Source organism: Lissotriton vulgaris, chromosome 7, assembly GCF_964263255.1.
Source record: "Lissotriton vulgaris chromosome 7, aLisVul1.2, whole genome shotgun sequence".
NCBI lineage: Eukaryota > Metazoa > Chordata > Amphibia > Caudata > Salamandridae > Lissotriton > Lissotriton vulgaris.
Window position 1 is genome coordinate 94,353,919 of NC_141695.1, and position 15,116 is coordinate 94,369,034.

The 15,116-nt window shown below is 44.3% G+C and overlaps 1 protein-coding gene across 2 annotated transcripts; it reads right to left on the minus strand.

Annotated features, from left to right (window-relative positions):
• Nucleotides 1-1,580: 1,580 nt before the first annotated feature.
• On the minus strand, nucleotides 1,581-13,570 carry LOC147700897 (uncharacterized). Of its 2 annotated transcripts, none has more exons than XM_086928533.1 (6): nucleotides 13,420-13,570; nucleotides 12,099-12,344; nucleotides 7,498-7,686; nucleotides 6,344-6,466; nucleotides 4,468-4,877; nucleotides 1,581-2,012 (listed from the first exon to the last, which is right to left on the minus strand). In XM_086928533.1, exons 1-5 carry the CDS (start codon nucleotides 13,469-13,471, stop codon nucleotides 4,486-4,488), a joined length of 1,002 nt encoding a protein of 333 aa, XP_086784659.1. In that variant the 5' UTR covers nucleotides 13,472-13,570; the 3' UTR covers nucleotides 1,581-2,012; nucleotides 4,468-4,485. The 2 variants fall into 2 exon arrangements, with proteins under 2 accessions (XP_086784659.1, XP_086784658.1); XM_086928532.1 differs by having other exon boundaries at nucleotides 1,581-2,015.
• Nucleotides 13,571-15,116: the final 1,546 nt, after the last annotated feature.

A 15,116-nucleotide genomic window follows, 5' to 3' on the forward strand; every position in this document is an offset into this window, starting at 1 on the left:
CTTATCGTTGAAAATGACACGTATTATATGTTCTCTGGTGCTTGTGTATCTTACAGCAGACACTGGAGGGACATCTGGCTCCTGTCGCGAGCTGTGGCAGGCTGGAGACTGTGTTTGATGGTATTGAACTAGAACATGAAATCTAACCCTTCTCCAATGCATGAAGTGTGTTTGTTGGAAAGGAGCTAGACTATGAATTATATCCCCCATTCTAAGTTTGCACATTCCCTAATGTTTAATGGACTGGAGTTAGAATAGTAAATATGCCTGCTACTCCACTCAAAAATATCTACTTTGCATAATAATTGCTGGTCTGGAGCTTAAATAATAAAGCGATCACCCCCGCCCACCAACATATGCACTTTCTCCAATGTTTGTTGAACTGAAAGTAGAATGGTAAATCTAACCCCGCCCCCCTTCCTTACGATTTTTGGCCTTAAATAAAAATGGTAAATGTATGCAATTTCTTACTGTTTCTTAGACCAGGTGTAGAATGGCAAATATGAATTCCAAATATATGCACTTCTTCCAATGTTTGTTGGACTAGAGTTAGAATAGTAAATGAGATCCACACAAATATATGCACTTTTGCCAGTGTTTGTTTGAAGACTAGTAAATGTAATGCTCAATGTATGCACATTCTCTAATGTTTGTTGACATGGAAGCTAATTGGAGGGTTGGAGCGGATGGTGGGTTTCCTTCACGCGTTGGGGTCTATCGCCTAAGATAGGGAGGTACTCGGGTCAGGTCGCAGAGGACTTGTTTCTGCATCGAAGCTGGATCATTTGGTGCAGTGGTTTGCAGATTGGTCTGGACTGCATGGTCTCATCAGCAGTGGGAGAGGTGCATTGGTGGAAGGTGATCCTATGTGGACATAAGTGGAGGGGTGTGTGAGGCTAGAGATGGGTGCTGAGTGCGCCCCACTGCAGGACGGTCAACGACTCTGAGTCACCTGATGTAACAAATGAGCTCTTGTTGTAGTAACTGTGCAAGGGGCTGCATGAGTGGCCAGATGTGTGTGTGTGGGCGGGGCGGTCATACGCGGGACTGTTTGGTGTCACTATGAAGCATGGGGGAGGAGATGTGCTTGTGCCACTTCTTGTCAGGCTGGGTGATGCAGCTAAACATGATTGTTTCACCGAGATGACTCCAGAGTCTTACAGAGAGCAGAACTCTTGAGGACATGAGCTGTGCATTACAAGTATCTCAGTGGGCTCTGGTCTCAGCCGTGTCTCACATCCCACATACCAAGGGAACTGTAGTGAACTTTATGAAAGCTTACTATATTGCTAATACTGAACTCTCTTATAATGCTATTGCAATTTACCAAGGCAACGTATGAAAATCAATTCTTTTAAACAATGAATTTTGCTTGCATAAGTGATTTTGTTTCATAATATTGAGTGATAAACATTCAAGCATATGTGACCTTGAAATCAACGAGTCATATTTTTGGATGAAGCAGATAGTTGAGCTTGATTGTATTTTTTCAGCCTGAACACCACTTCTCTCACTTTCAGACATCACAATCTTCACAATCTTGGAGAAAGGCCAATGTGGGCAACCATCACAACAAAATGCAGAAGGATATATTTTTATTAATGAAACATAATAATTACAAATCAACATTGTCAATGATAAACGCACGCTTTTCAATTAGAAATGTTTGATAAAATCTGAAAGTTTAACCAAAAGTCAAACATTTTGAGCCAAATATGCTATTTTCCGTGAAACAAAGGTGACTAAATTTGGGAGTGGGGGACAACGGATGAACGGAATGTCTGGACCACCAGCATTTTGCAAAACCAGCTGGAAGAGAGGGTCTAATAGTTAATAGGCACCTCATCCCTAAGCTGAACGTACACACAGGTTTTTTTACCAGCCACTTTATGACATGTAAGATTAAGAAAAAAAAATACAGGGAAAACAGGAATTCCAGTCATTAAGAAACACGCTCCTGATGGCGACGATGGCATATTCTGCCTACTCATCTTGACTCTGTTTTCTCTGTCCTGCTGAAAAAGAATGGAACACATTTGGTTACTCTGTTGTCTTTAATGTGGATTGTATTCAACTAAAGATGAAGCTTTGTAGACCGAAGAGTGACACAGTCACAAATGTGCTTATATTTGTATTTGGTGCGTTGCAGTAGAGCCCAGCAATGTCCTGTCAGCAATTTATGATAATTTAAGTTATTTGCCTGCAGCCACAACAAGCACTGCAAAGTCCAGAACCCACCAATCATAATGCATGTTCTGAAGTGTCCAAAGACTTGATTGGTTCTGACTGCAAAGAGGACACTTTCCACTGGAGGCTGCTCTGGAGGCTGCTCTGAGAACTGCCAGGTCATGACATGCAGAGCAGCAAACACTTCACAAGAGTTCATTTACCTGTAACCTACACTGAGCCTGACCACATTCTAAGTGTTGATGTCAAGGAGGACGTGCGGTGTCGCTTGTTGTTGTGGTTGTGGTGTGGTGGGTGGTTTCAACCTAGAATGTTGGAGTAGAATGTGCGGTTTGATTCTATGAGGATGGGAAGGGACCATTATTGCCAGGGTGGGTAGTGAGTAATTGGATGGGAGTTTCCTATTGGAGCTCTTGATGGATGACTATCCGGGGTGAGCCTGGTTGTTCTCTCTGGGCAAATGTTGGAATGCATAATTCTTATTAGGTTGCCCTGCAAGTCATTCATATATGTATGATATTATTAAATGTATATAATTTGCCGCATAATGCCTGTTTAGTGGCAAATAGGATGCGGTGTTGATGGACTGTATCACGCTCCCTGCAGCGGATCCTTCACAGAAGACTGGGAACAAGTTTTGTCAGAGACCAGGAGCCAGGAGTGAAGAATAACTGGGTGGAAGGCAGCGGGGTAAGATGGGAGACCAGATTATTGCTACATATAGGGAATCTTGTGTACATGCACATTGTAGGCAGGGCAATTAGTCAAAGGCCATTAGACTAGGTTTAGTGTCCAGGCTGTAGGCATCAGCTGAGTAGGCACAGGAAGCACTTTTTAAGGCAGAATCAATATTTCTTTTACTTGAATTAGTCAATGTGCTATATGCGTATGTGATTTTATTTCCATTTCTAGCACAGCATAGGTAAAGGAATGGAATGGGATCCATAATGTGGGGGAACATTGGTGTCCCAGTGACACTTATTTTTTCAAAGCAGTTTTAATACAAAACCATCTGCTTTACAAAGCTTGTTTATCACATTTTGCCAGTGATTGGGTTTGGTAGCAGTGGTAACAGATTTTATGTGGTGGGAATTAGGGAGCTGGAATGTAGTGGAAACTGTTCTACAAATTCTGGCATCAGAACCCAGCTGTCCTCCCACATCTGGGGAGCCTGATAACCTAGGGAAACACTGAAACCATATGTAGGTTACACCATCTAGAGGAGAGAAGTCATTGAATGACTTGAGAGAAGCTATTTCATCTGCTTTGGAGATGGAAAGTCTGAGGTACCCATTTAGAGTAGGGCAGTAAGGGGAGGTTTTGCCATAAACTGGGTACAGTTCCTCTGATTCATTTACCACTGTGACCTGCTCAGGTTCCCACTGCAGAACATCAGCTGGGCCCATCTCCAGAAATCATTTGCCAGCTCTAAATGCCCAATTATGGGCAGGCTTCCATCACATACTTTCCTCTTGGTGACCACCATGCAGGCAGTCACCAACAGGAAAAATCCATAAATGTTCCATAAAGGCACAGCTGTTGGTGGGATATTTTTTAGTGAAAATGTAGTGCAGTGTCAAAAGGGAATCCAGTTGTGAAACTGTAGGAAGTGATATTGAACTAATAACAAAGTGCATGACAGGAAGCAATGATAGTTAAAGAGTGGTCATTGAGGTGGGAGCCCTGGAAGGCTTAAGTGATGTTTCTGAGGGAGAGAGAAGGGAGATAAGTGGAGCAAACCTTCAAGCAAAATAGCTGGCATGAGCAATAAGAAAAATAATTCAGGCCTTAGTTTGTGGGGCCCAGGAGCGATGCTGATGAGGGTTCATCAGAGTGGCCTGATGGCCCTACGTGGGATAGCCCATGGCATCCTGTGAGTGTCTGGATGGAGATGTTTATTGCCTGCTGCCGGAGAAGCCAGTAGTGAGGTACCACTGCAGATTGTGGGATTGAGGCAATTTTCTTCAATGGATCACGTAAGCATGGGTTTGACTAAACAGAAGGCTCTTTTGGAAACAAGGTGTGTCAGGGTGCTCTCCTCTGCAAAGGGTCACCTCGAGGGTGCCTCTAACATGAGGTGGTGTTAGAGGGGGGGAATCTTCCTATCCTATCACAAATTTGATAACATGAGCTCTATAAGGAGGATTACTGAAAACAGGCAACTCCATGACATCCTGAATATGTCTGTATGACCCACCGAAGCCCCGCAGTGATTAGCAGTCATAAACAAAGCGTACCTCTGAACATGAGCGAAGACTTCAATACAGACATTATTCTCACCAGAATTGACGAGATTCTTCAGGGACGGACGGTCTTTGGGGGTGTCGTTGGCAGGTACTTTTTCAAAGTAGTTAAGACGGTGTCAATTCTCTGGCTCATGTCCCATGGCCCATCCTTCTTGTCAGCTGGGCAAGCTTTGCGTGCATTCGCCAGAATTTCGATGACCTTAGGCTTAGGAAGTTTGTTGTCCTTGAGAAGCTTGTGGACAGTTCTCAGGGCCTCCAGACCAGCCTCCATCTTCTCCTTTATGTGATTGACAGCTTCTCTGATCTTTTCTTGTATCTTATTATTGAGATTGTCCACTTCCTTACTCTTCTCAGGGACTAGTCTCTTGACCTCTGCTGCTATCCCGGTGATCAGGGCATTAAGCTGGGTGGCAATGCTGTCCTTGGGTCCTGGAAAAAGGTCACCTGGAGGAGATAGTGGGGGTGCGTCAGTAGGAGAAGCTGAGAAATGAAAGTGAGAAGAGAGGAAAGACAAAGAGATGATCACATTCATACTGGCCACAGCCAGACCGTTCCAGGTGAGCGAGAGCTCTGCTGTGCTATGGGGGATGGGCAACAATGGAGCACAACCGCAAGAAAAACAATTTCCAATACCGCCAACATTTTTCTCAGTCTTTATCTTGAAATGTGGAAGCAGAGAGTGCGTTAATATGTTTCCACCTCTACTAAAACTGCTGATTCAGTCATGGTAAACAGCATGACCGTGGATAGGGTACGAATGGTCATTGGGCTTGTTTCCTTCATGAGTCGAGTGAAGTGTTGTTTAACTTACTCTACATTGGTGGTATAAACATTAATCTAGAATGGACTGTAACATTCTTTCTGTGTGATGGGTGAACTTTAGTCATTGCAGCATCCTATGTTTCTTGATCATTAATAATGAAATGTAAAGATGTGATTTTATTTACATTTCTAGCAAAGCATATGTATAGGAATGGAATGGGACTCAATTATGTGGGGGAACATTGGTGTTAATGATAATGTTAATGATAATGTTAATGATGTCGTAGTTAACAGATTGCTCGTTGTTTAGGATTCGTTGTTCAGGTTAGTCGTTTTGCAAACTTTGTTATTAAGGCTGTTTCCCGCAAGGTGGCTTCAGAAGCATTGCTGGAGGTCTGTGTGCCGAAAGAGGTCTGCCACAAGAAAAGATATCAATGCTGACACTACCATTGTCCTTACAAGACAAAAGAAACATATTTTGCTCTTTTTAAACAACTTATTTATTGAGGCCGTATTCGAGACAACTAATGAGGTTTGTAGGGTGGGATGGAAGTAAAACAGATGAGGATACAGATTATATGAGAGAAACATGAAAAGAGGTAGAGAAGAGACAGTAAAAAAGGGTAGTAGAGAGTGACAAACATTAGTGATATGGTGAGTTAGAACTATGGAAAGGAGAATGAGAGAAGACACCTTATAACAAGGCATTTGTAGAGCGATAGGAGAAATGTAGGTCTCAAAGAGGGAGTGAGGGCAAGAACTGACTGGAGGACAAGTTGAAGAAGTGTGAGAGAGTGGGGAATGTGAGGAGGCACTTGAGGACATAGGAGGAGAGAAAATAAATAGCCAATAAATGAGTGGGAGGACCTGTCCTGGAAGAGACAACTGTATGCAGAGAAGGCTGCCATTCATTAGAAGACAGAACGAGGAAGTACTGAGAAGAAAAATATTTTGGAACGGTAGTAGAGAGAAAAAAATTAAAGAGGTATTTTGTAGTCAAGAGAATGTGAAGGTATGGAGAAAACACAGAGAACAATGTAGGGAGAGACAAAGGTGCAAAGAGTGGGAGCCAGCACTGAGCAGTCTTCTCCTTCAGTTTCTTTCTCATGTTACCATCAGTGACTGACTTTTCCATCAGGTGCTCTTACCAAAGGGAGGGTGATCTCCTGGCCCCGGCCTCATTGGTCCTCCAGACTGGTTGTTAGGAGTAAACAACTTTATAAAGAAGTCCATTGGGCACATGTTCACAAAGCCTTCTGTAGGGGAGGTATCTGCATATAAGGACAAAACATGTACATTCCCCATCAGTACATAAGTTTACAGTGCTCATGAAGAATGTGTGAAACATAATTAAACACAACTTTTAGCAGATGATGGGCCGTGTGCACGTAATGGCAAAGTCCACTCCCCCGCTGGTAGCCATCGGCCCCCCGGAGGATCTGTTGATGTCCTACTGGTTGACATTGGTGATCAGGCCCATTGGTCCACTGATGCCATCAGTCATTAAATCGCCTATAAGGATCTATCATTCTGTTCAGAACAATCCTTGCCCTCTAACAGGACTCAGTTAATGGGGCGGAGCTATTTCCTACTCATTAACCGGCTGCATCTGAGTTTATCATTTGTTGTGTAGAGTTGGTAGGCTATGAAAACAGAGATTATGAAAACGTGGTTTCTAAAATAAATAGTGAGAAACAGCATTCCATGAAACAGAGAGAGAGACAGAGACAGAGTCGAGCAAAAGAGAATAAGAGAGAGGGAGAGAGAAAGTGAGAGAGAGAGAGCGAGAGAGAGAGGGAGACAGAGACAAAGAGAGAGAGAGACAAAGAGAGAGACAGTGAAAGAAAGATTGAGACAAAAAGAGAGAGGGAGAGAGAGAGAAAGAGAAACAGAGATATTGAGGTAAAGAGAGGGAGAGAGACAGAGACAGAGAGAGGGACAGAGACAGAGAGAGAGAGGGAGAGAAAGAGTGACAGAGAGAAAGCGCAAGAGAGAGAGGGAGAAAGAGAGAGAGAGAGAGAGAGAGATGGACATAGAGATATAGAGACAGAGAGGAGTGAGGAAGAGAGAGGAAGAGAAAGAGATAGATCGTGAGAGAGAGGGAGAAATTGACAGATAAGAAAGAAATTTGTAAGAAATATGCATGCACTCATGGGAGATGGATGCTTACTCACAGGAGACTTAGTTGTGAGGAATCACAGTAGACGTGCCTCTCCTCACTGCAGATACGTTTGTACTACCAGGAAGTAATGTGCACTCAAAGGGGAGATGTCTTACTCTAAGGAGGTAAGTGTGTACTCACAGGAAATGGTTGGCATGCACTTCCCTCCATAGGGGGTCAGGCAGCACTTCATGTTCATGGTACATTCTGTTGACTGGGAGCAGTTCTTCATGGTGCTGGGGTTAGGAAATCCAGAAGGCGGGACCGTAATATTCAGCTTCCTCAGGATGTCTTCTGGGCAAACCTTAGGCCCCTCCGGCTGAGTGACATCTTTAAGGGGAGGAGAGAAGCACATAGCATAGCAATACAGTCACTAGATGACTCCATACCATCAGAAGAACACGTTACATTCTTATTTCTATCTTTAGCAAGCTATTGCATTCTGAGAATGTTATTGCTTCTTAATGGCTTTCACTCAGTGGGAACCCCTGGCATCCTGGTGCCCTTTGGCCCCACCAGTCAGCATCCATTACTTTTATTTCATCATATGGTGGCCCATGGCATCCTCGTGCCCTTTTGTCTCACGTATCTCTTTCACTGAATTTTATGTCATCCTTTAACACCATGGTGGGAATTAAACCCCATCAGTGTCTATCACTGATTTTTCTTTCATCCTCTAGTGATCCATTGTATCTTGGTGTTGTTTGAACTTACTATTTTTTATCAGCTCTATAGGTGATTTTGTCTCTCATAATATAGTGACCAGTGAAATTCTGGTGCTTTTCTAACTTAGCATTATGTCTTGGTCAATATTTATTGATACTGTCCCCTAGAGCTGCTACTGAACATCCTCAGAATATCAAGATAAAAGTATATCATGGACAGAATATCAAGGGACGGAGCACCGAAAAGGAAGCGTATGTAGAGGAAGTGTAAAAGTACTATTCCTAACTTCTACGTACCATAATAATATATATATTTTCGAGGTACACATATGTGGAGTAATGTATAGAAAATCAATGCTAACCTCTTATTATTTTGGACTCTGTATTTTGACCTTGCAATGTATATGCTTTGATGTTTTGGTGCACATATTTAGGGGGCACACTATCCCATAGCATCCTGGAGCCCTGAAACTGTGGAGAATTTTGCCATCAATCAATCAATCAATCAAGGGATTGTAAAGCGTGGCTACTCACCAGTGAATGTCTCAAGGTATCATTACTATCTGTGGCTATTTTTGTATCTGATTTTATGGCCACCAAGACATCATGGTGCCTTTTGGACTCACCATCTCTATTGTTCCTTCTCTCAAATTCTGGTGGGACCACCGGCATCCAGGTGGCATTTGATAACACTATTATCTATGGATAATTTTCCCCTCATTCTACTGTGACCCCTGGCATCCTCATACCCTCCGTGCCACCAATACCTATATCTGATTTTGTTCTGCTACATCATGACTGTTGGAAAATGGCCCTCCTTGGAGGGTCAGCCCAAACGGTTTGCCTTCCTCCTCCTTTTTTCAGATCTCCTTTGTGTTGGCCTTAGGACCCTGAGCATTTAATCACTGCCAACCAGTGCTAAAGTGCATGTGCTTCTCCAATAATCATGGTTTGATTGATGTATTTACAAATTTCACATTTAATTGACCTGTAAGTCCCCAGTACAATAAACTACATGTGCCAAGGCCCTGTAAATTAAATGATAGTGGAGGGGGGGCGGCACCAATGCCTATGCCACCGACACACGTAGCCCTTAAACATGTCTCAGGTCTGCGCCTGCACAGACTGTGTGTGCAGTTTACACTGCCATGTCAAATTGGCATTTAATACCCCTTGTCAAACCTTACATTCTCTTTTAATTACATATTTCACCCCCAAGGTAGTCACTAGGTGGACAGAGTTCTATGTGACAAAAAGGAAGGACTTGTACTTTAAATTTTTACATTTCCTGGTAGTAAAAAAACCTTGGTGCTCACTAGTGAGAGGTCTACCCCTCTCATAGGTTAACATTGGGAATTCCTTATTACATTTAATAAGCTGTCATTCCTAATTGAGAGAAGGTATAATTGTCATGTTTGCTATCACATCCTCTTTAATGATAAAATTGAATTTCTAGTTACTATTCTGAAAATTCTACTTTTAGAAAGTTGCACATTTTCCTGCTCTTAGCCATTTGGTGCCCGTTGCCTGTCTCTGATCACTGGAAGGGTTGAGTATCAACTCACTTTGTGTATTCCCTCTAGACAGCCACAGACAAAGGAATGTTGGGTGTGACTTCATTCATCTTCCTGAGAGGAAGGTAGGGAGGAGCTGGGCAAAACCTCAAACTTACACCTGAATAGGCTGTGCTATGTCTACACACAAAGGGATACATACTACCCCTGTAGTGAGTTTGGAGCCAGAGCAGGAAGAAAGGACCTGTGTGCACTTCAAAAACTCTTCTTTTAAGTCACCCCCACTCCAAAGTATGGTTTGCTAGAGATTCTGGACCTCTGACCCCACCAACTCAGTGCACTTTTATACGTAAAACCAACTTGCCAAGCAAAAGAACTGCTCTGCTAAGGGCTACCACACTGGTCTGCTGCTCTCGAAAACTGCTGCCTTGCTGTGCACTCTGCTGCCTGCTGCTCTCTCTGACTGGACCTTCATCACTTTAGCCAAAGTGACTTCAAGGGCTAGCTGACTAGCCTTCTTTTTTTCAAAGACTCAGGGACATCAAAGTCATTAACCCTACTCCATTGTCTGGTTTATTGGAGTTGAACCCAGCTACTTGCTTCAGCAGACTGATGCATTCTCTGCTGCAAAAACAGTATCAACCCATCACTGCTGTTTCCGGAACTGAACTGGCACATTGCACATGAAACTGCCACATCACCACTGGAATTGCTGCATGGTTGCAACAACAGTGAGCGATGATTGATGCATCCTCTCGACTGCGTGGAGGAAACTGGTGCATTGCCTTTGGAACCAACACATCATGGAACTTATTCCTTGCTTTTAAGTGCAGCACATCGCCATTGTTACGTGGAGAAATCTAACGCATCTCCTCGATTGTGAGATTGACACCGACGAATCGATCAGCTGCACTCAGTATCTCGTTGTTTGCAGCCAGGATCAGGGACATTTTGCTCATTTGGCTTTGTATGGGTCCTATATCTGGCCCCCGTTACATCGTGGTCCATCTGAACTCGTGACCTTGTCCCTGTCCAGCCCAACCTATTAACTCTAAAAGCGCTTACTGCTTGTAAGCGCTAATTTTGCATTTAATCTTTAAAAATTCATGTCTCGACTACTACTTATTGAATTTTTGTCATTTTGGTCTGGGGCATATTTATAAAAATCATACTTTATTTTTCATAAACTGATGTTGAGTCTTTTTGTGATATTTTCACTAGTTTACTGTTTGAAGTGTTGCCCAAATACTTTACACATTGTCTCTTAAGTTAAGCCTGACTTGTTAAGGTTGACTTCAATGTGCCAAGCTACCAAAGGGTACGCAGAGGTTAATGTATGGCTTTTATATAACTTACCCTGACTAGGATTGTGGTTTCTGATTGGATACCTCTGCCAACCAGAAAGCTCAGTTTCTAGCAACGACCAATGACATCCAGGTGGATTGCGGTTCCACCATTATCAAGAACTCTCACCTCTTATTACACTATGACTCCCTGGCATCAGCATACCCTGTGATCCACTGTTACATGTTACCTATATTGCTTAAACCCCTAAAAAAGAGACTGCAATATCTCTAGATTGCTGTTGATCCCACCACACTCACCAATTGCAGCTCGCATCACATATGTGAATTTCACTCTCCTCTCTGGTAAGTCTGGATGACATGGAGAGTTGCAAGGCCATCCCTGGAGCGAGACCGGCGCACTCAAGGCAAAAGAAGGCCATTCAAAGAAGCTCACAGCCGAGTCACAAAGTCCCCTCAACGAGGGCTTCTTATAGCAGCAACCATGGGGTCACTGCTCCTCTAGACAAGATATCGTCATGGTGTAGTGAGTATTTCCCTACACTGGACCTCACACTGACTTCATATAGAAGCACATTCATGACAACGACCTACAGATGGGGGAGTGAGCAAGCACCTCCAGATTGCTGTCCATATATTCTGCTGTAGCCAGGGACCCCATGGCGGGTTCAGTGTCACTGCCTGGAACAGGAATTCAGTCTTCCACAGGCTGCAGTGTCTTCAGTTTGGAGTGCTGATCTCAGTCTGTACAGCTTTCTACCCTTTGGAAGGATGACTTACTCTTTAGTATGTTTTTCTTGGTGGGGTGGCCTTTGCTTCTTCAGGTAGCACAGTGCAAATGTTGAGATAGAGTAGGTATCTACCTGATGCCACCTGACTCTCTCTTCTGAGGTATCAACCAACTCCTAAACAGGACGATTCAGTTCTGTGCCTGAGTGATAGTAGTCCTTGTACTTTTCAATCACCATAATGCCCCCTCTCTGACGCGTCTTCTTCAGGTAAGGCTTCTAAGTATACAAGAGCCTGTGCATAGCATTTAATAGTGTCTCTGTGCTACACACTTCTACTCCTTCCCTAGTGTCTTTCAGTTCACATTCGCTAGAAATAAAAGGTAAACAACTAAATCCCTCTCAGTGACCCTCTGATATAAAATTGCAGTTCTGAGGGTTGGCAACCACCCTACGTGCAGCCCTTTAGTACTGTGTCTGCTTCTCGTGTACCTTTGAACTCCGATGGGAGAGGCTAAATGCAGTACTCACCTGGGACAAGCGGGATGCACTTCCGCCCACAGGGTAGCGAGCAGCATCTCAGCTCCCCCGAGCAGTCTGTATTCTGGGTACAGTTACTGGCCAATGTGAGATCTGGGAAGCCGGGAGGCATCGGAAATGGTGACATTGGTGCACTTCCATGAAGAGGCATCAACAGTGCACCCCCAGAAGGTGGCACACGTGGCTCACCCCCAGCAGGTGGCAGGGATGGTGTGCTTGCAGGTGGAAGAAAGGGTCCTGGAGATAAAACATAGATATAGGTGAGAAGACGACATTTGTAACACCTCCTCCTCACTTCCTGAATCCTGCCTACTACTACACTCTTCTGTCACCTAATCCTTGACATGCAGCTCTTTATTTCTTACAACTTACTTCTTTTTCTACAGACTCCCAACATATCTCTCCTTCTCCCTTTTGCCTTCATCTCTTCTGTCTTCACTCCTCCAGTCTCCCAATTCTTTTACACTTTTTCATTTCCCTCCCAGATCTATCGCCATTCCTTCCTTCTTCACCCATGTGTACCATGCCTCTTCATTTTCTTTCCATTTATGCCAATGTAATCCTCCCTGCTTTCTTCTCATTCCCTATTCTCAATTCACAATCTCCTCTTTTCAACACTTTCTTCTTTACTCTAGGTTTCCTTTCGTCTCTTTTACCTGCTCATTCTTTCACCCTCTATAACTAGCGATGCCTGTCTCCTTTCACTTTCTCGCAAATTACCATTTCTTATTTCCATCACCCAGCTCACTCAACACATTTTTTTTGTCTCCAATATCCCACATCTTCTTCACCTCTCAATCTTTCATCACTTCTTCTGCCTTCCTTACTCCCTGCCTCTAGCTTACCTCACTCTTCTTTCATAGTGCTCCTCCTGTCTTTTCACCATTCCTTGTATTCTTCTAACCTCTCACAGTTTAATAACCTTTGTCCCCTATGTTCTTCTCCACTTTTACCACTTTCTTTACCCACTATTTCCAATTGTTCTGACATTTCATCCTTTAACAAGTTATATCTATTATTCCTCAACAATGTCCTCTATCTGCTATTCCCTCAACATCACCTTTTAATCTTCTGCAACCTCTTCCTCTTTGCCTCTGCAGTCCCCCCTCTCTCCCACTTCCACAACCTTCTCCCAGCAGTCCCTTGAAGCCTTCTGATGCCCTTGTCTTGTATACTTTATAACACCCACTGTGGACCACACTGAAGCCAAACCTCTTCTCTTCTAGCACCCCACTCTTGCCTCCTACTGTCCCTTCTCTATAACAATCACGTGACCTCTCCCTCCTTGTGTCTGTATCCGGTCCAGACTCACCAGCAGCTGCCAGGTCAGTGGCCACCATCAAGGCCAGGATGAGGGTCTTCATGGTGGCGAATGTGTCCGAGGTCCCTGCAGAGGTCAGAGTGCGTCTTGGAGAGGATGTGAAGTCCAAACCTCCACTTTCCTTCTGAAGACTGAAAGGTTTGCGCCCTTGTATTTATCTGCAGATGACTGTATTGTGAGCCAAGCCAGACACTGAAACCAATAATTATCAGATCACGCCATGCATAGAACCTGAATAGCTCTCCCCACCCATCTGCACTGCCATACATAGGTTGTGGCACGTCATCGGCCTGACCATGCATGAGAGCGGGCAGGGCTGCCTGGGAGAAGTGTTGCATTCCTTCTCCAGGCTGAAAACAAGCTTTGTGTGACATTTTCCATCTGCATGACACAGCATCTAGGACAGGCTGGGATGCCACAGGCTTGCCAGGAGCTTTGGTCACCTCTTTCTCACTGTGCTGGTGCACTAATTCCCTCTTTTGAGAATATTTCCAGGAACCATCCCCTTTCCATAGTATGAACTTTGCCTTCTGTACGTGATACCCGATCTGTGGCTATTTACAGGTCGCATTAGAAGAGGTTCTTTGTTGTTTCCAGTAATCCTAAACAGGCGGCTTCAGCAAGACAAATGCAGCCCTTTTAGCTCACATGAGACTCAGTGCTTGGTCTTAAGGCCACAACACTCACTGCAGATAAAGGCAATTCCCACCCAGATAGTGTTCCTAGTGCTGGCTTCGTCCAACAGGCCTCTCTATCTGCAAGTCTGCTGGCCCCTGCATCAGGAGCATTGAAATGGGTCTTTACTCTGTGGTGGGGTCCCATACTCATTAAAGAGCCGGCCTTTCTCAGCTCTGTGGACTGGCCTGTTAGGAGATGCTTGCTGGCCCTATTGTGGTCCACGTCGTTTGAGAGCCAACCCCTTGAGGGCATGGAACAAGAACCCAGCCTAGTATTTATGCAACTTGTGCCACTTAGTACTTATCAGTTAACAGTGCCCAGTACCGTGGTAAATGAGCCTTAGATCTGGCGCACAACTACCATTGCCTCAAGTGAGAGTCACCACTGCTCTTTATCACAGCACCAAGAGCAGGGAGTGCAGTGCACACAATGCAGGAATCCATGTAGGGAAGGTACAGCTTGTGATTCATGGACGGCCACAGTATGTCGATGCAAGGTATGTATGTATGGGTGTATAGGTGAGCCTAGCTAGAGAGCACCTGAGGGCTGGCCATGGGAGGGCACCAAGGTGAGTGATTCAGATTAAGATACAGTGAGGCAGAGTGCACAGGGGAGGTGCTTCCCACTGAGGAGAGATGCAGTGCTCTCTGGAGAGGTAAATCTGCAGCTCCTTTCTGAGCTGGGGTGGGCTGAGGCAGTTCTGATGGTAGCGGGCATGTTGTTCTAAATGCTTGGAGCAAATATAGAGAAGGCCTGTCTAAACTACTTTTTGCCAGTTTTTATTTTTAGTATAGTGATGTTCTGATTTCTAGTGTGATGCTCCTGTCTGGGGTTGTTCATTTCTCGCTCAAGTATGCAGGGTGCTGCTTCTGGTGGCCTTGTATATGATGTAGCTGGTCTTGAAGATGGTGGGGCTTGCACGGGAAGCCAGTGTAGTTTTTTCAGTGTATGAATGAAATGGTTGTACTACTGCAGGCCTTTGGTTATTATAGCTGCAGCATGTAAGATGC